At 40.3% G+C, this 24,277-nt stretch overlaps 3 protein-coding genes and 1 non-coding gene across 6 annotated transcripts; 1 reads left to right on the forward strand and 3 right to left on the reverse strand.

Annotated features, from left to right (window-relative positions):
- The first annotated feature begins 221 nt into the window (after positions 1-221).
- Trnal-uag (transfer RNA leucine (anticodon UAG)) lies at positions 222-303 on the forward strand. Its single transcript has one exon. It is a non-coding gene; the product is annotated as a tRNA-Leu (tRNA).
- Positions 304-2,664: 2,361 nt separating this feature from the next.
- On the reverse strand, positions 2,665-9,259 carry LOC110981848 (solute carrier family 68 member 1-like). 3 transcript variants are annotated; one of them, XM_022239821.2, is made up of 5 exons: positions 8,968-9,259; positions 6,664-7,670; positions 6,036-6,190; positions 5,413-5,496; positions 2,665-4,823 (listed from the first exon to the last, which is right to left on the reverse strand). In XM_022239821.2, exons 2-5 carry the CDS (start codon positions 7,549-7,551, stop codon positions 4,523-4,525), a joined length of 1,428 nt encoding a protein of 475 aa, XP_022095513.2. In that variant the 5' UTR covers positions 7,552-7,670; positions 8,968-9,259; the 3' UTR covers positions 2,665-4,522. The 3 variants fall into 3 exon arrangements, with proteins under 3 accessions (XP_022095513.2, XP_022095511.2, XP_086995595.1); XM_022239819.2 differs by having other exon boundaries at positions 8,875-9,259; XM_087139469.1 differs by having other exon boundaries at positions 8,182-9,259.
- Positions 9,260-9,958: 699 nt separating this feature from the next.
- LOC110981849 (solute carrier family 68 member 1-like) lies at positions 9,959-15,411 on the reverse strand. Its single transcript, XM_022239823.2, has 5 exons — positions 15,157-15,411; positions 13,642-14,593; positions 12,726-12,880; positions 11,954-12,037; positions 9,959-11,653 (listed from the first exon to the last, which is right to left on the reverse strand). The coding sequence occupies exons 2-5, from the start codon at positions 14,527-14,529 to the stop codon at positions 11,356-11,358; spliced, it is 1,425 nt and encodes a 474-aa protein (XP_022095515.2). The 5' UTR covers positions 14,530-14,593; positions 15,157-15,411; the 3' UTR covers positions 9,959-11,355.
- A 1,383-nt stretch (positions 15,412-16,794) lies between these two features.
- On the reverse strand, positions 16,795-24,210 carry tab1 (TGF-beta activated kinase 1 (MAP3K7) binding protein 1). The gene is made up of 6 exons (XM_022239818.2): positions 24,039-24,210; positions 22,364-22,500; positions 21,145-21,388; positions 20,729-20,867; positions 20,139-20,364; positions 16,795-19,712 (listed from the first exon to the last, which is right to left on the reverse strand). The coding sequence occupies exons 1-6, from the start codon at positions 24,096-24,098 to the stop codon at positions 18,866-18,868; spliced, it is 1,653 nt and encodes a 550-aa protein (XP_022095510.1). The 5' UTR covers positions 24,099-24,210; the 3' UTR covers positions 16,795-18,865.
- Between the last annotated feature and the right edge of the window lie 67 nt (positions 24,211-24,277).

Raw genomic sequence — 24,277 nt, forward strand, 5'->3', positions numbered from 1 at the left:
GGTAAATCCGCACGTTTGCAAAGCGGAAACGTCAAAATTCAATTTGTTCAGAAAATGTCTTAATTGTTGTAAGCAATGGTGATACGAATAAGATGAATACAAAAATACTGTTCACCGCATCAATATTTTAAAATGCTAATTATTTTATAATTTTTCAATGAATTTTAATTCAGAATAGCATTTTTATATATAAAGGTTGTTAAGCCCCGACCTCGCTTTGAGGTAGCGTGGCCGAGTGGTCTAAGGCGCTGGTTTTAGGCACCAGTCATTTCGATGGCGTGGGTTCGAATCCCACCGCTGCCAATAATTCTTCTTTTCACACAATATTTTTTAGCATACCCGGTGCTATGGAGGACGAAAATTGACCATCTGCTTTTCCGCTGTCAGAGTAAAAGAAAAACAGATTTTATGTTCTGGTAACATGCAGTTTCGACTTTTCTACTTGTTTGCCACCTCAAAGAGCAGAACGAGCATTGTTTGGTTATGCATTTTTCTATTTTTCTGCTTTTCTACTTCAAAAAAGGCAGATTTTACTTTTTCTTTGTTCGCTGACGGCCAAAAAGCGGCCACCTGCTTTTCTCCTTTCGAACAGGCAGAAATGAGGATCGAACGTTTGACAGCAACCGTGAATTCTACGTTTTTGCTTGTTTTGAGGAGCAATTTTACATAGGCGGCCAAAAAGTGGCCATCTGCTTTTCTACCTTCCAAGGGTCGGGAACCTCAGGTTACAACCATTTCCTTTCTTGGGGACTGAAGACGTATAAACCAATAATTACAGTCCACCCTATCTTTTACAATGAAAGATCATGTTTTCCTTGGACTGAGCAAGCTTGTGTGTCTATTGGATGATAGCTGCAAAACTGTATTTCCTTTGAGATGATTTTCTCTGCCTCATAGGGACACTGATACTGCCATATGGGATTTGTCCACAGAAAACATGATTAAACATTGATTTCTATACATCTTCAATCCCCCAGAACGGAAATGGTGGTAACCTACAGCGGCACTGTACGGTCTTTGTTCATGACGCCATTTACGGCCCATTGAGGACAGAAAAGCACATTGCCAGTTTCCGGCCACCTATGTAAAATCTGCTTCTGCGGTATCAAAAAAGCAGAAGAGTTGAATTCACGGTTGTCGTATGGTGTTCCATATGTGCCATCCGGCGTCGCATTTTTCAACCGGCGTCGCATTTTTCATTACTTCATCGGAAAGACCAATGGATCTCGTCCATCACCAGTACCGCCAGCTTATTATAAAACACTCGAAAACTAGTCTAATAAAGAATGAAGTTATCTGTTGTGGAGATTCTCACACACACGGCAACATTTGTCACAAAAAAAAAGAAAATTAGACAGAAATGCTTGTACATGTACGTGTAACCCCAGGGTCAATCAAGAAGCAGCAGCTACGACGAAACAGCCTTTTCAAACAGTGACACTTTTCAAACCCAAATCTACATGCAGTCCTCAAGATCTTGGGAAGTCATTTCGTTGAGTAATAAACACAAGCCCCCCCCCCCCCAACAAAGAAAGATAAATGATCTCATGACCAGACGGCCTCCACCGGGGGAATGCCTGAACCATGGACCATTGCCTGAACAACTTCAAATGTGTGAAATACCTTTCTACTACTGTAATGAAAAAATAAGATCAGTCTTGGCTTCCTCTGGACAGATTTTCATGGTTCAACAAGTATTTTCGGAAAACTGTTTGTGATTTTGTATTGCTGACAACTTCTTTCAACCAAGAAAACGTAAAATTTCTCAAAGTTATGGTGCGTGACATTTCTTCGCCAAGAGTAGTTACATTTTAAATTATAGACCGTACTGCGATAAACGCTCCCTCGGGAAGCATGTCTGCAAGATGGCAAATACCATACCAACCAGAGTTAATCGACGCATACATGCTAATTTAGCCGTTTCCATAATCATTAAAAATATGTACGCACACTTTTAGCATCCAAGTCAACAACTTCAGGTCTGGCTGGACCAAGGTTGACCATTGATGATTAATGGCTTATTCACAATGAAAAGCGACGGCGGTTGAAAAATGCGACGGCGGTTGAAAAATGCGACGTCCGTCGAAAAGTGCGACGCCGGTTGAAAAATGCGACGCCCGTCGAAAAATGTGACGCCCGTTAAAAAATGCGACGCCGGATGGCACATATGCAACACCATTTTGTCGTCAAAACGTTCAATCCACTTTCCTGCTTGTTTGACAGGTAAAAAGCAGATGGCCACTTTTCGGCCGCCATCAAAAAGAGGAAAGTAAAACTATTTTTGTAATAGCAGAAAAGTGGAAAAATGCATTACAATGAAATGGCCATTCTGCTTTTGAGGTAGCAGAAAAGTGGAAAAGTCAAAAATTGCATGTTACAAAGACGTAAAATCAGTTTTTCTACTATATTCTGATAGCAAAAAAAGCAGATGGCCACTTTTCTTCCATACTTACAAAAGTTACGCGGTCAAGTTTATACTTGGATTTTCTAGTTGAGATCTTTCACAACTTAGGGGATCCATTTGTTCTTGCTGATATTTGCATTGTAACTTAAAAAGTTTCTCACGTAGTGTCAAGTAAAGCAATCCATTCATCTGGTTTCTCTAATATGGACAAAGACCTCTGACAACAAATATAAAACCTTTCAGTAAACAAGCCCTCTCATTTATTATTTTTATTTGATGCTCATTTTGTACACGCGTAATGTTTTCTCTGTTTTGTCATTTCTTTTGTACTGTTTCGTTTGTTTCATATAATGGCATGTCTGAAACAAACTTTAACTGCTTTCCAGATTTTGCCCTCTCTAATGGCCCAATATCACACGCATTGTTGCTGGCAACGAGGAGGAAATAAATGTAATGTGACGAAACTGAGCTGAATTTGGACATGCATTTCAGTGGGAAAGAGTTACAAAATGTAAAGCCAAAGCGAAACCATCAAATGAAAACTTTGCCCAAAAATAAAGATTACTGTTTCTCTATCCTATTACCCCTTTGGTATGAATGAACAAAAATATACGTAAAAGCACCAGTGGGATTTTATGAAGAAAGAAGAAAACACTTATTATATCACATTTATTACAAAATATCGTACTTGTATTTAATTTTTTCCTGGCAGAAGATTCTCTAGTGCATTTGTGCAAGAAGTAATCTTGCAAAAGCATTCAGTACATCTTTTAAAAAAATGCGGTTTCTTTAAACCGCATAAAACATGTATTTACATTTGAAAACTGCATTCCTAATATTTCTATTTCTTCAGTATTTTAAAGCATGTGTGTACCATTGATTTCCTGATGTTCATGGTGGGCTGAATCAGAAAGTATGAAAGACTACAAATGAGAATTTCAAACCAACAAGAGGTGGCAAAACCTTCAAAGAAATAGCTTTTGTAAGGCATGTCATGAACAACACAACACACCATGCAACACTACAATAAAAGTAACCAGTGGGAGATGCAAAATAAAAACAAGTAAGGAAGCATTTTAGGTTCTACAGTGTTGTGTACAAATGGTAAATACAGATATGGAAAACAATGGAATATGTAGCGCGAAATCAGGACAAAAAGGATGTGTTAACACAAATTAGAAGGTAAAATATTAACAGAAGATATGACTTAAGTTAACATTTAAATGTAGTATAATCCTTTGAAAGACAGCGGTAAACATCTTCCATATTTCAGTTTCAGAGAATTTCATATTGTTTTAAAAAGCAGTTGTTTTCTGTTGGGGTATATGAAAATATAAGGTGATCATGCTCTGATATTATAATTATGTAAACTGCAATTAGGTATAAATATCTGACTCTAAGAGTATGGCAGCAAACTATTGAAATATTTATATACTAATAATAAGTATCAACACCGAAGTTTGCATATTTCTCTCAATGAAAAATCTGTAAAATATAAGAGTGAAAGTCACATGATTATCACATATTCAGATTATATTCAGAACACATCCTATTATAATACTATGTACTATATTTCATTCTGATCATTTTTGTCTTGGCATTTCTTAGGAATTCATAGTAAGATTCACTGATTAAGAAATGATTTTTTCTGAATCATGATGGTTTACTGATGTATTAAGGACCAGGAAACAGCCATAATAATATGAAACGTATGAGTGTGAACCAATTTAAAAACACACACTTTAAGTTCCATTAAACAGGAAACTTCCACTGAAGCAATCGTTAGTAACTAACTCTGAAGAAATCATGTTATTCAGACTTTTTGAAGAATGATGATACTTTAGTTTGTTTTGGAATAGTTTTCTCTACTACATACATGTAGATATTTGTCCAAAACCAGAATCTAACAGCCTGAATCTAACAGTGAAGCCTACTGAAGCAAGGGCATCCAACAGCCTTTTGATCTTGCTCTGATCAAACAAACTCCAACAGAAATTCAGCAACTCTTACACGCTGATGTTCTTGAATCTAGCATGGTAAAGGATAATTCACTCAAAATAAGCTCTATTTATAATGATGAATGGAGCACAAAATTTCAAAACCTCTGAGCAACTTTCATCATGACTCAATATGTTTTGGTATGACAATATGACTGTCCCTGATAGAAAAACATGTGGACCACACTAGTGTCTGGAAACAGCCAATGAAGACAGGGATCCAACAGGCAACTACAAACATGGCTTGATGTAGTTGCCCAACTGATTCTTGGTTGGCATGGTGACCGAGTGACTTGTCTGGCAGCATCAGAGTCTGGTACCCATATTGGTTCAGTATGTTCAGAATTAACATCGGAGCAAAGGAAATGGCAGCTTTGGTGAACAATGCATTGTAACCAAACACGCTGGAAGAGATTGGAGTTCTGATCCCAGGACAAACAAAAAACAAAGAAATAAAACTCTTAATCTGAAGTTAGAAAGTCTCGCAATCAAGTTTATTGAACAGTCACATACATGTACGTGTAGGAACATTTTTAAAACTTTTTTTGAAGTTTGGCAATGTTCATTTTTGTAATTTTTTTAGGTCAAACCAGACAAATTTATAGCTCTTTCCCCACCAACGCAACTAGATTTCCTAAAACCTGTCAGATTATGAGGTAAAGGGGAGGGGTCAAATGAGGAGGGAGGGGTAAGAATTAAGACAGTCAAAGTGATTACTACTGAGAAAAAAACTAGTTCCACCATATTTTCTAAGGCATAACAGCAAATCTTCTCATAGATCCTAAGCTTATCTGCTACAACAAGCCAATAGGCATGGGGCAAGTGAGAAAAGAACAAGCACGCAAAGGGATCAGCTGGCAGGTCATCCACTTTGGTGCCCTTCTCCTAGAGAAATTAGGAGCAAGAGAAAGAGAGTACAGAAAAGTCCCCAAACCACACACACTTTTAAAGTAGCTGATAGTCATCATAAATTTTTCACAAATCTCTTGTAAATGACTGTACTGTGCTTACCTTCTGTTATATCTGTGTTTATCATTATCAATGATATCTGACAGGGGGAGAATAACAAATGCACCCATAGCTTCGGGAACACATCTGAAATTTTAAAAAAAGAAAAGAAAGAAATTGTTTTACAAAAAAGAATTGTTCATTCCCAACTACACAAATTCTGCAAATGATTGAGAAAAATCGTCAGGCTAAGAGGAAAATCTTAATTTGTTACCAGATGCAATTTAGAATACAGATGTATTAAACTGAAGTTGAAACTGGTCATGCTGTTGTTAATCACTTCATGGGGCTAAATTTGTATGTGGGTACGCTCAACTGGAAAACTGGTACAACGACAAACACAGAAGGAAACTGTACACGTACACTTCAATGAGAGTTACACATGTAGAAGACTGAACAGACAGTCACAACAATACACAGACAGGAGGGAATTTCGAGCCAGTTTACAAGAGGAAGCCCACAGTAACATTTTCATCTCAGTTTGAATCCAGTGCAAGGATGGGCTGACCACCAAAGAAATTACATACATTGCACGGTATCTGAAGAAATTCTTCATCTTTTTACACAGCGCATGAAACATTATGTGGCGTTAGAACTAACAGGCAGAAACATTTACGCTAACATACATGTCAATGAGGAAGAAGCAAGCCAGGATCCAGGTATGAGTTTGTCCAATCGCAAACATGGCGACACCGCTGACAGTCTTGAGGACAAATGAGAACAGCATGAGCTTGTAGTAACCGCATGTCCCTGCCACTGGGCCTAACGTCAGTACTAGCACCTGGGGAGGATCCACACATAAACTTGTTTGATACCTGGTGAGCAGTTTGTACAGCTGTCTTTGAACAAAGAAGTTCATAAGTACATGTACTTCGTCCGAACTCCCGAATGAACTTGCAAGATTCTGTCAACTTCAAAATAGCATGGTGATCCAGTGACACTTGTGTACACTGAAGCAGATACATGTATGCAGTACGGTATGATCTGGCCCCAAGCAAAAGATGATGCCCACGAGAAAGTTCTGAATCTATCAAAACATTGTACAGACTGGTAATTACGTGTATTTTTTACAAAAATATGGGTGCACGTAGTGGCCAACTCCTACATTTGGTTAGTTTCTACGCTAGAGTGCCCCTTCAAACTCTCCCACTCTAGTCAAGATTTTGTGATAGCTTTCTGCACTCAGTCCTACCACGTGATACCTATACGGGTGCAACACACAACAGGATAGACACGGATGCTGTGTGTACTGACCTGAGGAAAAACAAACGCAGATCCATACAACACCCTCCTGACTAGCGGGGGAAGGTCAGTTGAAGGGATGAGCTGGTCGGCAAAAATGGCCAGAAAATTGGCTTCATATGTAACGTGAAACACCTGACAGAAGTTTACTGTTACAAAGGAGAGGAAATTCCTCTCACAGACGATTTGCTTGAATTGGGTCCAGACCCTGCGACTAGTTGATGAAGAAGAGCTCGCTGAATCACTGGCTTCAAATGAAGCATCATCAACCTGTATGTCGTCGTACATGGTTACAACATTTCGACCAGTATAATGCATAGCTAGCCAGCTAACAAGTGCAAGCACTAGGCAAAACATTTGGAATGCTCTGAAGTTCTCCAGGCTGGAAGAGACAAATTCTGCACCCATGACACTTGTGGCTCCGAGAAAAGATGCAACCTGGCAGTACTTGGTGAGGCGCAGACGGTCCTCATGCTTGGAAGAAATCTCGGCGTACATCGCGCCAAGAGCCAACAACACAAATGTGTACAATGTATCATATGCGCAAAGTGACACCATCAGATGGACACCCACAAGCCAGCTGTTGTCATGGTAATTTCCCCATGGAAACCATGGCAACAGAAAACAGATGCTAAAGAGTGGAGCTCCATACATGACAGCCAGTCTCCGGCTGCGGAAAATTCTTATCTGGGAGTTGTCCTGCCAGTAGGCAAACAGGGGATCATTTACCGCATTCCAGACAAGATACACCACTTGGGCAAATGAAAACCAGGAATCGGATATATGATAGTGGTTCAGAAACAGCTTGACGTAATAGAACTGGAACACAGATGCTGTCAATTTGTTGCCAAATACTGTTGAAGCATAGGCAACAGAGTTCATATGGAGTTTGCAAGCCATGGTGTTCACGTGCTGAGGATGGAATGAGAGAAACTCTTGACCACAGGCAAAGTTTTATGCCTTCAAATGGAAGACTTTGATCTACTAGTGTGGCTGTGTTGCTACTTGTCTTTAAAGTCCTGAAAGTGGTGGAATTAAAAATAATTTGCATTAATGTACACTCCAGGTAATGTTGACCTACTTAAAACAGTCAAATTGTGTATACTTCACATTAAAACTGTGAGAGATAAATCAAAAGAATGAAAACTGTTGCCAAACTGCATGGTGAAAGAATCCTTTTGTGTTTACCACTTGTTTACACAATCAATTTTACTATAAACACCAACTTACTATAAACATAAACAAATCCACTCTAGTTTTCAAACCTGTAATTCTTGCGAGATACTGAATCCCCTATCCTTTTTTTTTTTAAATTGATCCCCAAATTATGCTCTATGTAAAATTGTTGGTGTTTATGTATTCATGATATTTGGGATATTCAAAATGAAAGACTTCAGGGGCGGATCCAGGCAATTTTACAGGGGGGGTCGGGCTGGAAATTTTTGTGTGTGTCTCATTTTTGCAGACAAGCAGAAATGATGACGAAACATTACAAGGTAAACATTGTTTACAATGGTACTGGCCACTTACCTTTGTACACTTTAGTTATTTTTTATTTTTCCTATTTTTTACATTTTTTCGGTCTCAGAGCAGGGAAGAGGGGCCCTCCCCTCACCCCAGGATCTGCACCATGATTTTACTTAAATACTCTCACTTGAATTGGTCAAGAACACAAACATCTTTGACAATAACTATCCAGCTGTGTTCAGCATTATATAACTGCTTTGAACAACACTTCCAGATTTATTTCAGTAAAACCGGTGAAAAACTGGGCAGAAAATAGGCCTACCCGTGAACACTTTCTTTGAGTCAACAAGTGCCAAGATCCGTCGAACACAGAAACCGGAACTTGCTTCCCCCGGGAATTGCACGAATATATCCTGATGATAGTCTTAAGGTTGTACCATCATGTGTGGCACGCTTAAGTAACATCTTGAATAAATGTTACTTAGGTGTGCCATGGACAAGAATTTACATAATATGAGCACAACTGGATAGTTATTTTCAAAGATTTTTGCTGTCCCAAATTGATTTTGGTAGGGATAGAAAAGTAAAATCTTTCCCAGGCGTTCTCTGCACACTTCAAAAGATCCATACTACAAACATACTAGTCTGTAGCTGCAGACTGGGCCAAATAAAAAATACAAAGCCTACAGCTTAGAAAGTCATTCAATGAGGTAGAAAGTTTAGCTGTTCATAACTCGGTTTTCCAAGTATACGTACATGTACACATGACCGCAAGTAATCACTGTCGATAAATGATCACTTCCGCTTCCCCGGGCTGAGTGGTACGTGTACGTTTTCGTGTATACTTACAATGTACATATCGCGTTGTCTACGTGGCATACTCGTACGGTACAGTGAACATGCACGTGTGTTATCACGCTCCGCCGGCTTTTATGCATATGATTGGAAAACTTGATATTATTACCCAGAGGGTAGGCTTTCTTTTATCCATTTTTCCTCACGCATTTCTTTTCTTCCTCCTCCAGCTAATTGTGTATTTGTCCTATGGTCAAAAGTACTAAACCCGCGCGGCCTTGGCAGTATCGCTTCTCACATGCACACCAGCTGCATGTTGTATTGCTGTCGGTGCCGGTGCGGGGACCCCGGTGCGTATGGGCGGGTGCGGGGTAGCGCAGCAAGCAGGCAGGAATCGAACCTAGCTCCAAGGTAGTATAGTAGCCTAGTCGTAGCCCCTTACTTCTGAGATATGATTGGAACATCATAACGTCCTTCTTCCTCTGGATTGGTTGAACACTACACATGAACTTTCGGACTGGCCAGTTGCTGACCGGCAGAATTTCTCTCAGGTTTTCCAACCTCAACACCTTATTTAATTGGTCTTCGCATTGGAGGAAGCCGACAAATTTAATGTGTAGCGGTAGCCTACTAAAAATGCCAAACGAACGAAAAATTTTGGCGTATCCACTGGATGTGGTATTTGAAAAATATATGTTTATACGTTGCGTACAATAAGCAATTCATTAAAATGAAAAGGTTGTAGATAATTGAAGAAAAAAATGACAATTTATAAAGTTTGAAAACACAATTTTCTGCATAAAGTGAACTTCCGGTTACTTTTGTATGTGTAAATTATGGAACGTCTTGTAAGGATGATTCTCGGCATGAAACTACTAAACACACACTACGAAATTGTATACAACTAGAATTGTGTGCTTGAAATTATTGGAAAAAGGAAAAATATAGAACGCAATGGACCGCAGAGTAACAAAACTGGCTTGATTTTGCAGGGGTCATGGGGTCGACTAAAGAGTACGGGGGAGAAAAAAAACAAAATACAAGCTTCAAGCTGAGACCAAGCATGTACGTATGTGCATGCCCATTTTTATTTCTGCGAGGAAAAAAACTTTTTGAAGCTCCATATTAACCCGTGAATAGTTCCAACTCTACACCATTTCGTGGTCATAGCTTGCAGTTTATAAGTTGCATTTTATAAATGCCGTTACTGCTATCCCTTTAGGGCAAAAATGATAGAAAAATATAAGGAAATAAACATTTGAATCATAATTTTTTTTTATGAGATTCCACGAATAAAAAGTACCCTTTGAAAGAATAAAATTTCTAAAATAACCATACACCAAGAAGCTGGTACATCATTGAAATATAATATACCTTCAAAACCCAAATTTGCCTGCCTTTAATTTGTACACTTGGCTTGTAAATCTGTTCTATTTAAAATATGAATTTAAATAAATTAACCAATCAAAGAAATGCTCAAATGACAGGCATTTCTAGGAATGATTTCCACAGAGATTTATCAGCCACAACCTTTTTCTCCGACTCACTCTTCCAACAAAGTTTGATATCTGAAACAAAACATTATTTTCTACTCCCTAAGATTGACAAAATCCAGGAGAATTTTGCCTCCTCTTAAAAATTGGGCTAAGTGAAAGAATCAAGCAGTTATACAGTCTGCTTCTTGTTTGGTCTGATTTTCAGCATATCCAGACTTATTTGTTTCTAACAGTGTAGCTGTAAATTCAGATTAAAAAAAAAATCCTTTACAACAGACACAAAAGCATCTTCAAGACTCAAAGCTATCCACCACCTATGTTTGAAAAAAAAGCAGCAGTTGTTTCCCTTTCAAACAAATCCCAGTCAACAAACTATAGGTCTCTCTCAAATGACGTCACTCCCTACAGATTGCATCAGCATTTTAACTTCAAAGTTTTGTGATGTACATCAGCTATGCTGTTTTTCAAAGATATTTGAATCAACACACGTGTAAGTTTAGAACATTTGCACACTGCATGCACACGCACCTGTCGATATTGTATATGCAGTTGTAATTTTCCTTCAAAGATGGAATCCAATGAGAGAGATCTAGTTAGGTTTTTTAGGTGCATTTAGCATGGTAAGAGGTTATTTATACAAAATCCTTGCAAGCTTAGTGATTTGTGCTTGATCAGGTCTGGTAATGTACGTACAACGTAAAGAGTGTGATACATCAAGTGGCAGCACTCTAGTTGAGACCATCAAAGTGAAGTCACAAGTAACAGGGTGAACAATGACAAGAATGCCTTCATAATATTGCATCTGAATAGCTTGCAACTCAAATTCGAACTTGGAGGTCTTGTGTGCGTCCTCTGACACTCTTGTTTGGTCTTATGATGGTCTTAAGAGGTCTCAACTTTCTACATGTATACGTCCAAGAGGGACTCATTATCTCAGTGGCTTTCCTCACGACTCAATGTGTTTTGGTATGACAATATGGCTTTTTCTGATGGAGAAAGGGTACCAGACAAGCATCTGTACACAACCGATGACAATGGGGATACAGCAAGCCAGCAAAAACATGACTTTGTGTAGTTGCTCCATCGAGTCTGTGTCAGTGTGGTGATTCGGTGTCGTGTCTTGTAGCATGAGAGTCTGGTACCCGTATCGGTTCAGTGCATTCAGAATCACCATGGGAGCAACAGAAGCAGCAGCTTTGGTGAACAGCGCATTGTAACCAAACACGCTGGAAGAGATTGGAGTCCTGATCCAGAGAGAAACAACAAGTACACAAAAACAAAAATATTACACTTTGATTTTGACTTTAGTCAGCTTAAACTACAGATATTCTTAGTTAAATATTTCACAAGTGGAAATGAATCGAAAGCCCTCAAAAAAAACATATCAAACAAAGAGACAGGTGGTTGTATACATTTAGCAAGAGTTTGACTCACCTGCTGGAAAATGAATATTTCTCCTCTTTTATAAAACAAGGCTAAGAAAACACTAGTGAGTCCACAGCATGTTCAGGAACTTTTCTCTAAACATGTAAAATTATTCTTACCTCCTATTGTATTTGTCCTTATCGTAATCAATGATATCTGAGAGGGGTAGATTGAAGAATGAAAAGATAGCATCAGGAACACACCTGCAGACAGAACAATAAATTGACTTTTAACAGAATGTCAATGAGATCATTTCAAATAGGGACATTTTAATTAAAAACTTTATTGGACTTGAGTAAAAGACTGCAGCTTTATAAAACACAGTCCACACTGTGTAGTTTACGGTGTGGTCTGTTTTAATTGCCAGAAATCAATAATTTAGGCACTGAAAAAACTAACCAGTTTTTTTCTTTTAAGTGTTTAGATGGGGATGTTTTTAATTGTCAAGTTATCAAAACAAATAATAAATATTTCCCGAATAAAACATTAATTTGCAGGTTTCTTTCACTCTATTCCTCAAAGGAAGAACATCCACTGAGCTAAAACTGGTTAGATTTAGATCTTTTTCCTATCTGCCTTGAGCAGAAGCACCCCCCATTGGCTGAAAAGAGCTGTGTCGGTGGGGAGTGTTCATGCTGTTGGTAATGATGTGACCATAATGTGTGCATTTCATAGTCATTTGTGAACCAGTGAAGTGCAGATCCCACCAAAAGAGACTCTGTTACCAAGAAAATTGCACCCTCTCCGGGTCCAGCTCGCGGGTCATAGGACTGATGAAAGCAAAAAGTAATGTACATAATCCTGCTGACGTGAGTCGCACAGGAAAACTGTGATTGAGAGGTCTGAAAACTAAACACCGATATGCACATGATAAAGATAATCAACGCGTACATATCAATCAGGAAGAAGACTGCCAGAATCCAGGTATGAGTTTGCCCAATCACAAACATGGCGACACCGCTGAAAATCTTGAGGATGAATGAATACAAGACGACCTTGTAATAACCAACCTTCCCAGCCACTGGTCCCAGCATCAGCACCAATACCTGGGGAAAGGAAATTCACAAGAGTATCTCACAATATACATAAGTAAAATGCAATTTATACTGCGCTGTGATTCGTTTCACCGCAACCCCTACTTAAGCAATAAAGGTGTCTTCTTGAAATCTGTCTCCGACTCTGTGCAACAAACCCATGGGTACTATTTTTCCCAAATCAACAAAATCAGGGCTTGAGCTCATAAGCCTCAGTTGAAGTAGTCTAAGCCAGGCTTACTCCTGAGCCAACCAAGCTACTGCCGATCCCCGAGGATGGATCGTGCATTGAGACATCCCGAGTGAGCCAAGGCTTTGGCCTTTTGTAATATGAAACTCTGTAACTGCCACTATCCACAGGACCATGCTTGCATGGAAGTTATCTCGGAAAAGGTAGATGGTACGGCAACCATGCTGTAAGGTCATGGCATAAGGTGGGTGAGGGGAATGGGAGCATATGCCCCCCTACAAAAAAGCCTTACCACACTGGAAAATTTGAAAGACAAATAACGAAGTTACTAAGAAAAATTCAATCGCCCCCACCTCCTTGACGTCTAGTCCACTAATCACCCCTTTACGATAAAAATCTTGGTCTTGGCTTTGCTGCTGTTGTAATATACGGAGTACATCTGAATGGTTAACAAGCACAAACTTACCATTTCTGTACAGGATTGGGAGAGAGTGCACCTGAGTATATTACCAATAAACTTACCAAGCGCTTTAGACTGTACAGCAAATGAGTTCAGAGTGGAAACTTGGATGGCTATACTGACCTGCGGTAAGACAAATGCAGAACCGTACAGCATCCTTCGCGCTGGCGGAGGTAAGTCACCTGACGGTATCAGCAGGTCGGCAAAAATGGCCAAGAAATTAGCTTCGTATGTGGTGTGAAGTATCTGACAGAAGTTCATAGTCACAAAGGAGAGGAAGTTTTTCTCGCAGACAATTTGCTTAAATTGGGTCCAGGCCCTGGGTCTCGTCGCAGAGGACTTGCTCATTGAATCACTGGTATCCGGCGTGGCATCATCAATAGGAACACTGTCATACATAGTCACAACATTTCGACCAGTGTAATGCATGGCTAACCAACTCACTAAAGCCAGTACTAGGCAAAACATTTGGAATGCTCTAAAGTCTTCCAGGCTGGAAGAGACAAATTCTGCACCCATGACACTCGTTGCTCCGAGAACTGACGCAACCTGGCAGTACTTGGTAAGGCGCAGACGATCCTCGTGCTTGGAAGAAATCTCAGCGTACATCGCGCAGTGAGCCAGCAGAACAAATGTGAAAAGTGTATCATAGGCACAGAGCGACACAGTCAGATGGACACCCACAAGCCAGCTGTTGTCATGGTAATTTCCCCACGGAAACCATGGCAACAGAAAACAGATGCTGAAGAGCGGGGCTCCATACACGATGGCCAGTCTCCGGCTGCGGAAAATTCTAATCTGGGAGTTGTCCTGCCAGTAGGCAAACAGGGGATCATTTACCGCATTCCAGACGAGATACACCACTTGGGCAAATGAAAACCAGGATTCAGATATGTGGTAGTGGTTCAGAAACAGCTTGACGTAATAGAACTGGAACACAGACGCTGTCAGTTTGTTGCCGAATACGGTCAAAGCAAAGGCCAAGGAGTTCATATGAAGGGTGACAGCCATGGTGCTAAGGAGTCAATGAACAAGATGAGATGGTGGACACTCTTGTATCCTTGAGTTTGAGTTGCTGCAAGACAAAGCATCTAAAAGTGATTGAATTGTATGTAAGTCCGAGAGATTAACTACATTTACAATCAATACGAAACACTGTTAAAGACATTAAACATGTACGCTGTTCATTTTTTAAGAAGACATACCTACTCAGCAATATTGTGTTTATGGATGAGTGGGTGACAGACATGACGCCAAATCAACTAAAATAGGAGTGGACAGGGTTAAATCTGCCATTCAAAATATCTTAATACTAGCACACAAGGACTACTTGCATTGTTACTGTTACCAATCTGGGACCAACTTTATGGCACTGCTTACTAAAAACAACTCAAGATTGTTAACACTTAAGACTAGAGGTGGCAGCGTGTCAGTTTCAGCATGGAGGAAGTTCCTTCCTCCATGATTTCAGCAAGCGTTTAAGTGCAATCTTGAACTTGCGCAAATTTACTGTACTCCACCCTATGTTGATTTGCCTTTGAATACTAACATCCATTCATAGGATAATCATCTCAAGGGAGTACAATAAATCTGCGGAAGCAGGCGTAGGCCTGTGCCGTAAACCATGCGAAAACATACGGGCCCCGGTCCTGATCCTGCGGCATCAACTTCATGAGGCTTGTGCCTCGAGGACAACTGTAGCCCTTGTGCCAATACTCCTCTATGTGTACTCAGAGTTGATATAATGCCGTTATTTTCCTCCGAACCACAGCAGTTGTAAAACTTAAAAGTAACCAGTAACTCAGTGCTGAAAACGACGAAAGAATTTGTGACAAAATCAGTGCGGTCACGAAAAAGTTCACATTTTGAGTGTTTGTCAAACAGCGCCCTCTAGAAATACATGTACAACCTAAAGAACTTGTTACTCCAGAGGTCATTAGCAATGACCGTGGCTCGTTTGAAATACGGAACTGGCTCATTAATTGTTTACTGTTGTCAGCAAATAATTTTTCACCGATTAAGTTAATGAGGCTACTCGTTTTCAGGTCACAAGCATAAATACATAATCATCACCACAAACAAACTCGTGATTGTTCAGTACATTTTTTTCAGTCTCAGGCTTTTTTCGTTTTGCGGGTGATTTTTTATGTTTTTTTTTTTGAGCATGGACTTCTGATGACAGAATCATTCATTCATTCTCAAATACCCATCCCATGATCCTGCAATCAAGCCAAGAGCTTGGCATTGGCGTAATTAAAATGATAAGTGTGGTGAAGGGGGGGGGCGAAGTGCAGTGACAACTGTCTAAAGAATAAGACTTTCCCAAGGCGAGTCATCCTGTGCATTGTTGTCAACCTACCAAATTGTTTTGGAAAGTTCTATCTCAAAGAGATCTTAGCCGCTTTTATTTTCTGTAATAGCGCTGTAAAACTGTTATTTTACTCGTGGTCCTTCTACATTTTTGTAGTAAATGAACCTGTTTCCAGTTTGGTATGGCCGACGTGAATTGGTTTTGAATGCAGTTGCATGTGATTTTTCCTTGAGGTCTGGTGAAGTCTCTCTTGATTGTTGAAGAGCGCCAATGTTTAAGTGGCAGATGTGTGTGTTATTTGTTCATCTTCCTCAGTATTGTCGAATGAGCCTCGGTTTGACTCGTATGTGATCAATCATGAATGCGGAAAGAGGACTCGGGCAGCAATTCCCTTTTGAGTGGGCTTGAAGCCTGAATTTTTCATTTGCTGTCAACAGACTGTTCGTACTAACATCATGAATCTCTTTGATTTGACATCTGGTCATTTCAAATTTCTGTCTTCATTTGTTTTCATCGGCTATGAACTTTTAGGTGTTTTGATTACTGGGCAAGATGTCATTTATTATGCATTACAAAACTTGTTTTGATTCATGTTTTGAGACCTGATGAGATATTTTGGAGAATAATTCTGAAGGTTCCCACTTTAATATTGTATTGAAATTCTTTGGAAGAAATACAAAAATCAAACACTGCTCTGGCGACCTCGGGTCACATAATTGATGCTGTTTTAAGGGATGCCAATTTTCTTTCTTTGTTCCAATATACCTAATACACGTTCATTTTGGCCCAATCGTACTTTTTAGAACATGCTCACACACTATTGAGCTGTTTGTTTCATCAACTTACTAGCATGGAGGCTGAATTTTTATATCCTGTGTGGATGTTTAATTTTAAACAATTAAAAACCCCAAAAGCAGCCATAGTTCTGAAATAAATGTAACAAACGTAATTATCTCAAGTCAAACTGGTTTTTACATACTTTTAATCCATCCATCTGTTGATGCCCCAAATATTTTAAGATGGCATTTTAAGGGAAGGGAGATGCTTTTCAAAAGATTAATTTGTTTGACTGTTCAGGAATTTCCATTGTTTCAAGTGGAAGATTCTGCCCCTAGGTGATGACCAGCAATGGCAAAAACAAGAGGATAATGGTTATTGAACACTTCAGTTGCACAGCATTTTGTTGCTTTTTTAAAAGACAAATTTTGCTATGCATTACTTGCAGTATTTACAAGTAACATCTCAAGAGAAAGCACGTCAGTAATTGTTTCAACAGTCAAGTTGACCAAATGACAATTTATAAAGACCTTTTTTTTTAAACTGAGTTGTACATTTATTGAAAGAAGTTGGAAAATACAGAAGTCTTGTAATCTCGCTTTACTTTTTACTGATCTGGGTAAGTGATGAATTCACACAGGGCGATAATGGGTATGGAGAAACTTATCACTGAGAAAAACTAAGGTGACAATGTTTCTTGTTCTGATATCAAGGAAAAAACTTGCAAATACTTAATGCAACCAAAGTAGGTAAAAGGCCATTTTTAAAAAGACAATAAATACATTATTTGGTAGCAGTAAATGACAGCTGTGATATTTCACACTTTGAAGCCTTGCAGACATTTTTGCAAAGTCTTCTACAATCATGAGAACCCTTGAGCTTGTACATATTTCACACATACAGCAACAATAACATGACAGTGTATGTAAAGCTCATGCATTTTGATTTGATAAAACAAGACTTATAACACGGTCTCTATGTGAGATACTCTGTAGGCAATGTCAGATTGGTCCTAGAATTCGGAAGTTTAAGATGAGAAAATTGATTTGTGATGATGACTAATCAGTGGTGTCTGATCAGAAGATGGTCTGAATATCAGCAATGCTTTCTACAAAGGCACTTTTAAACTGCTCACTTTTTCTTATCTGGATGATCCAAGTAGTGCTTCACTCAACACATGGGTTTAATACTGAATTACTCAATTCAACGCAGTTTTCAGTATTACATGTATTTTTAAAATCAATGTGAATTAATTAAGCTGACCCATTTTAAATTCTGCATAAACGTTGCCAGTAAATTTCCAGACTTAAAAAAATACTAGTACAAAAATGCTTCGAAAGATAATTACATAAATTCTGTTCACATAATTCGATATCATTGACATCATTTTAATTTGCCATTAAGTCAACTCTTGATTTCATCTTCAGCCAGCCAGTCTATCAATACTGTCTCCTTGTTGTGTTTCATGTATTCAGCTTGTTGTCTTCAATTAGTTTGTTCACTGCTTGACCATTCAACAACAGAGCACAGAAAACTGCAACTATTGCGTCGGTCCAAAAGTGCAATCTGTGAAAGTGGGAAACGAATGCAGAAGCAAGAAAAACAAGTTCTGTTTTTTTTTTTAAGTTTGGGGAACAAAAGATTGCAACTAGCTATGATTAGGAATAGCAAAGCTCAGTCCTTAAACTTTACAAGTTACAGCTTTCAGGGGGAGAGGGGGGCATGTGCCAATCAGGCGATAAGGATTTATTCTGGCATTGTATATTGACAAATACGTGTAATAAATATTTCAGTACAGAAGTAAGAACAATTTTTGTATGGAATGTTCCGTTCTTCACCTCACGGAGGGGAACATTCCATCCATCACCTCATGAAACTATTCTTGCTACACCATTCAAAGCGTTCATTTTTGTCTTTTTTTGTTTTTTTTTGCAGTGCTGCTCACCAGTGTAAACATATGCTTTACTATGGTGTTGTGGTCTTTACAATTAAAATATTTAAATAATGTAGCATTGCATGGAGTATACGCTTCCTGACTGAGTGCACCCTCGAGAAATACTGGCTTCAAATTTCAAAGAAAACAACTTAAAAACGCATGTTCTTTTCCAGTCAAAAGAGTGCACAACACTGTCACTCAATAGTTAACGCTAAATGTTACCGTGACCAAATGATGGAAGAAATATGTACACTTTTGGACACTTGGCACTAATTTAAATATTAAAATAATAATTTAAAATTATATTTTACATTGCAGTTGTATCACTGAGACAATTGAGTGTCCATAATGGCCGCATTGAAAGCTTCGTTGAATTCGGTAAAGTCCACATAGGGTTCGATGTACCCTTCTTCATCGGGCTCAGTCGGGCGTGGGCTTGCCACCTGCAGGCGCTGGAAGAGTAAGAGTTCCTCCCCGCCATGCTGAGTGTCGCTGTCGCTGGTGTTGTACCTGGAGTCCTGATTGCTGTTGGGATCGGTGTCATTCAGGTTGCTGCATGGCGTGGACACGCTGCTGCTGGTGGGTGATTCAACCGTGCTGGTGTGGGATGATGTGGGCGACATTGTCTCTGTGACGTTGATGGACAGCGGGACCATGGTCGGCGAGATGGGCAGGATCTGCTCTGGCTGGAGCAGCCGGCTCGGCTGGGGGGAAGGCGGGCTGGTGAACCCAGGCCTCGGTGGGATAATCAGCATGGGCCGCTGGCCGCTCGCGGCCTTCGGGTTGTAGGGCACCGTGACTGGATTGAACTGTGAGGTGGGACTGGTGACGTTGGTGCCCAGCGGGAAGTTGAAGTTCCGCACCAAGAGGGTGATGTCCTCGCGCTTCTGGCACTGGCTGGCCCGAGGCCCCCTCTCCAGATAGGTGTCGTGGTGGATGCGGACGACCTTGTCCACCACGCCCTGCGCCACACCACTCAGCGTCGACTGGACGGAAAATTCCGCCGCAATCATTTTGGCTATGTCGACGTTGGCCTGCACTGTGGCAGTAGAGTCTTCTAGGGATTTATGAAGTCCACCTGTGAACATGGCTAGGAATCCAGTCATGCTGTTAAGCTGTATCCCACCAATCACTTCTGGCTCAGCTATCACTGGCTCACTCTTCGCAAGACTAAAGGAAAAGACAAATTTGTATTCTTTCAAATTCATGTGCACATTTTACAAAAGCAGAGCCCAGGTCAAAGTTCACCTGCCTACATGTATGAGCACATGGCGCAGTATCACCACTGGAGGGCTGCTACAAATATATGCACTGGGTCTCAGTCTTAAACCAAAAGATCCTTCAAAATCCACCAGGTTTTGGAGGATTGTGTAGGACTAAGGAATGTGCAGTCCAAATAATAAAACTTTACACTGGACTTGATGCTCCTTCAAAGTTAAAGTGCAAAGCGCCATCGGTTTCCTGCCTAGAGTATGACAATGGTAGATACAGGAGACTTTGTAGTAAAAAATGCTTAGGAATTCAGCTTTAAGCAAACACACAGATGTAACACCCTTCACAACCTGAACAAGATTTGGATCTTTTTGTTAAGTTTACCTCAGAGTGGCATGTTCCTTATAGCCTCCTTTCAAGGAGTGGTCGCCGATCTGCCTGGTGGTGTTGGAGCTGCCCAGCTGATTGCCATTGATCTGTGTGATGTCAAGGCCCAGCTGTTGCAGCCTCAGTACCTCGTCGTCGTTGTGGACAGTGTGGTCGATGCTCAGCTGCTTGACAGAGAGACTACCATCTGGCTCCCTGATGCACAGGACTGTTCTTGAATCCCCTGGGAGGACAGGAAATAAACAGGTCTTCTGAATTGCTGGATTCGAAGCTCTGCTTGTGTCTTTCAAGAAAGCAACTGGCTTTCTGAAGACAATTCCAAAATTCAAAATCACCTACAAGAGAACATGGACCAAACTGAACATGCCAGTGTTGTGTTCAATCTGGTAACTGAACCAAAAAGTAGAGAGGCAGTGCTGAATATTAGGAATTAATATACACTTGACTTTCACAACAAAGTGCAATATTGATAACTGAAAAATGAAAATTTTTTTGTTTGCCTTTTAGCAACTATCAAATGTACAAAATACAAAATTTGAGATTCTTTCACTGACTATAGCCAACAAGTCGGTATTTGTGGCACTTACCCACGTTAGCTACAAAGAGTTTTCCAGAGACGATGAGTGCAACATTAGCTGAAGCGCCACCAATGATCTGACTATCCAAGGCTTGTAATTTGTCAACTTCGGTAGGGTACTGTTGGTACAGCTCATAGTCGTTAAGCTCCTGTGTAGTCAGCAGAAAAAGACAGAAACAGGAAGATATCAACTATCAACTGACCTTGCTCTAAGAGTCGGCCATCTTGATTTGAAAGTGAGGCACTCCCGGTCAACAATTTCTAAACATTTGAGATGTGTAGAAACAAAGATAACGCAATGGGGCAACAGATGAATTAACATCACTGTGTTCTAATGGGTAGTTCCATATTCTAGACAAAAAAAGCATTTAGGAAGGCTGTGCAGGAGTACCAAGAACAGTCATTTTGAGAGAGCATGAACCATACCTCTGGCAGCTGCAACTTGAGATTGGTCCGCTCGGCCAAGAGCTCGTCGATGCTCTCAAAGTAACTCCTCTCCACGGTGTGGAAGGCATGGTGGAGGATTTTCCTGAATGCCTCATCTTCCCTGATGTCTAGGAGCTGTCCCAGAAGCAGTTCGGCCGGCAGGCGGAGACGGGCAAAGTCGGCCACGTGCATCCCATCGTGCCCATCAAAGACGCCGTAGAGGTAGCACTCAAACTCGTTAGTCCTGAGTCAGGTAGAAAAAGATCACTTCGGATCAAGTGCAGTTCTCACTGCGTGCTATACAGAAGGGTTACACTTGGCCCTAAGCCCTCCAATGTCCTCAGAAAGACCTACCAAGAGGATGTGCAGGAGTTGGAGGAGTTGTGCACTACACACTTGCATAATACTAAGCTGCAAAGAAAGTACCATTGGGTCCCTGCACAGTGATTCGCTTTGGAGAACCCAGGAACCTCCCTTACAATAAAGCCTGTAGGGTTAGATTAAATATGAAACTGGAAAGTGTTCCATATACGGACATCACTAGACAACCTGTGCACAAGCCCTATGGGACTGGTCTGAGAATCTAAGTACTTCATAAGAAAATGCTTCAATATTTTTGCTGCTAATTTTGGCTCTTTAGCACGTTATCACTTTCTGATGGCTAATGTAACACCGTAGGGGAAAATTAGTGAAGTGTTCATCTGGAACTCTTCCTGAGAAATTATCAAGGACCAAAGTTGGGGATGCCACTTAACACACTATGTGCCGTGCAGAGAAGGATTTCAATGTGACGAATCTGGTAAACTGCACCAAAAGTTGAACCCCCTCATGCAATGTAGAATGTGCAATTTGTGACTAATTGCAAAGCAATCTTTTTGATACTCAGCAATGCAACATTTACCCAGTTGGGCCACAAACACCTGCAGCATGGTACTGTGTCACACAACAGGTCTTGAAATTCATACTTGCAAAAACTTCCTTAAAAAACCAAAGGATGCCAGCTTAAAATCTATGTAATTGTCATGCTAACCCAAAGACAGGTGAATACTATTCCAAAACAATATACATCACATGGAGATTTGGCTGGTAACCTGATTTTTCAAGCAAGGTTTTTTCATGCTTAAGCAAATTTTGTGCTTAAGCAGCTCTATGAAATTGGCCCCACAGGAAATCCACCATAGCCATCGTGGCTATGGCATGTCAGACCGAGTAATCTCACCTGAAGTGGAAGAAGCGATCTTCAAACTCATGCTCTTCCTCTCGAGCACCGTCTTGTCGATAGATCTGATTGGTCGAATAGCCAATGCCAGACAGGTGGCAGACTGGAAGATCATCGGTCCAGCTTGGCGCAGGAGACTGCCAAGTAATAACAGCTTACTTGAATTTAACAAGAAACATGCAGTAAACACTCTGGCACAGAGATACCACATCAAACCAAGCTGACTGCATTCATGTAGTTTTTACAGACAAAAGTTCTGGTACAGACAGGCACAGCGCTGTAGTCCAGTCACTGGTCTTCTCTCACTGGTTTGATGAAAGCAATCTCAAAAATGTAAGCCTCAATTAATGTACAAAACGTGACTTATTTTGAAATAATAAAAACCTGGGGACAGTTTTTCTGTTTCTTTTTGGTCAAAATGCATCACATGATTGTGTATTAACATTTGATAAAGCCCGCTGAGAAGTGATAATGCCCGCTGAGTAAATCACACACTAGCACATGGATGTGAGACAGTTTAATCGAGTCTGATTAAACCAATTATTACACGTATTAAGGCATAGTATTTCACACCATGGCCTCTGCAGACGACTGAGCTTAGCGGACCGTGTCACAATGGATGACTTGTCTCAACGGACGACTTGTCTCTCCTTTTAACGCATGAACGGTCGAGTTATCTCAACAGTCGAGTTGTCCAAAATCGAGTTGGCAAACGGTTGAGTTGTCTGGACCCTGTTAGTACTGTCATGACTGTACCAGTGTAATGCCTAGCTCTACTGAGTGGAAGTTTGGTATTCTTCTTTTTTGATTTTGGATGGGATAGTCATAGTAACGCTCCACACCTGTACATAGACTAAGGTGAAAACGGCTCTCAAAAATTCCAAAGACTTACCAAACTATACCTCTATCACCACCTACTGGCTTCCGTAAATGCCAACGTCAAACGGTTGGGGCTTCAATGATATTTCTTACTTCAAAATCTGTCAAAATCCGACTGTTTTTGCTCGACACATGCACAGCACTTAAAATTTTCGCTGCCTCCTCCCCTTCAAATATGGGTGTGTAGACTTTCTGGCCCAGTAACTGGAGAAAATGTTGCATCCTGACCTGACTCCACTTTTCTCATCATAGGCCAGTATAAGCCTATCATCTAAATAAAATTAAAAGTCAGTCATTACAGAAATGCTGAAAAGACACAAATTCTGGATTAAGAAACATTTACCGATGTTGTTGGGAAATATTTAGAAAATTTTCTTCACTCCCCATAGACTTTGTACACAACTGCTGAAGTAGAGTCAGGGTGCAACATTTTTTCCGTCAGAAATATCATTCATTGACCCAACCGTTTGACTTTGCAGGCATTTACGGAAGCCAGTACTACTAGTAGTACAGTACAGTAGGCCTAGGTGGTGATAGAGCTTTAGAGGTATTTTGGGCGAGTCTTGGGAATTTTCGTGAACCGTTTTCACCTTACTCTATGTACAGGCGTGGAGCGTTAGTATGACGATCCCGTCCAAAATCGAAAAAGAGGAATAGGCCTACTAACGTTCCAATTAGAGCTAGGCATGCTAGGCCTATGTAATGCCCAGGCCCGTTGAACATGTTGTTGGATAGGGTTGAAACAGATTTATTTTAACGAGGTCTTTTATGATATAAAAGTGATAATAATGCTTACCTGAGATATTGAAGATGACGACAGAATTTTCTTTCTTAAGCCTGGATGAGGAGTAGCCATGGTTAAATCATAAATCAAATTCAGAAGCGAAACGGTTGTCGATCAAATTTTGGGGCACTTCGTTGGGCGCAGCCATCTTGTGACTAGCAAAACTAGCCCGGATGTTCATCAGTAAAAATCGATCACATAAAAACTTGTTCGTGTATAAAGTATCGATTCTTTAGTATTGTTTATACTTT

Source organism: Acanthaster planci, linkage group LG07 (assembly GCF_054643075.1).
Source record: "Acanthaster planci isolate LZ-2023a linkage group LG07, COTS_SCS, whole genome shotgun sequence".
In the NCBI taxonomy this organism is placed as follows: domain Eukaryota; kingdom Metazoa; phylum Echinodermata; class Asteroidea; order Valvatida; family Acanthasteridae; genus Acanthaster; species Acanthaster planci.

What these genes read in the sequence shown, in the direction of transcription:
- LOC110981848 (XM_022239821.2), bottom strand. Translation starts at nt 7,551, where the DNA reads ATGGCTTGCAAACTCCATATGAACTCTGTTGCCTATGCTTCAACAGTA. An exon ending in CTGCGTTTGTTTTTCCTCAG is followed by an intron (nt 6,191 to 6,663) that starts GTCAGTACACAC and finishes GATCCTCCCCAG; the next exon opens with GTGCTAGTACTGACGTTAGG. An exon ending in AAACACAGATATAACAGAAG is followed by an intron (nt 4,824 to 5,412) that starts GTAAGCACAGTA and finishes TCCTGGGATCAG; the next exon opens with AACTCCAATCTCTTCCAGCG.
- LOC110981849 (XM_022239823.2), bottom strand. Translation starts at nt 14,529, where the DNA reads ATGGCTGTCACCCTTCATATGAACTCCTTGGCCTTTGCTTTGACCGTA. An exon ending in GTCTTCTTCCTGATTGATAT is followed by an intron (nt 12,038 to 12,725) that starts GTACGCGTTGAT and finishes TTCTGTCTGCAG; the next exon opens with GTGTGTTCCTGATGCTATCT. An exon ending in AAGGACAAATACAATAGGAG is followed by an intron (nt 11,654 to 11,953) that starts GTAAGAATAATT and finishes TCTCTGGATCAG; the next exon opens with GACTCCAATCTCTTCCAGCG.
- tab1 (XM_022239818.2), bottom strand. Translation starts at nt 24,098, where the DNA reads ATGGCTACTCCTCATCCAGGCTTAAGAAAGAAAATTCTGTCGTCATCT. An exon ending in GATCGCTTCTTCCACTTCAG is followed by an intron (nt 21,389 to 22,363) that starts GTGAGATTACTC and finishes TACCTGACTCAG; the next exon opens with GACTAACGAGTTTGAGTGCT. An exon ending in TCAAGTTGCAGCTGCCAGAG is followed by an intron (nt 20,868 to 21,144) that starts GTATGGTTCATG and finishes CTGACTACACAG; the next exon opens with GAGCTTAACGACTATGAGCT.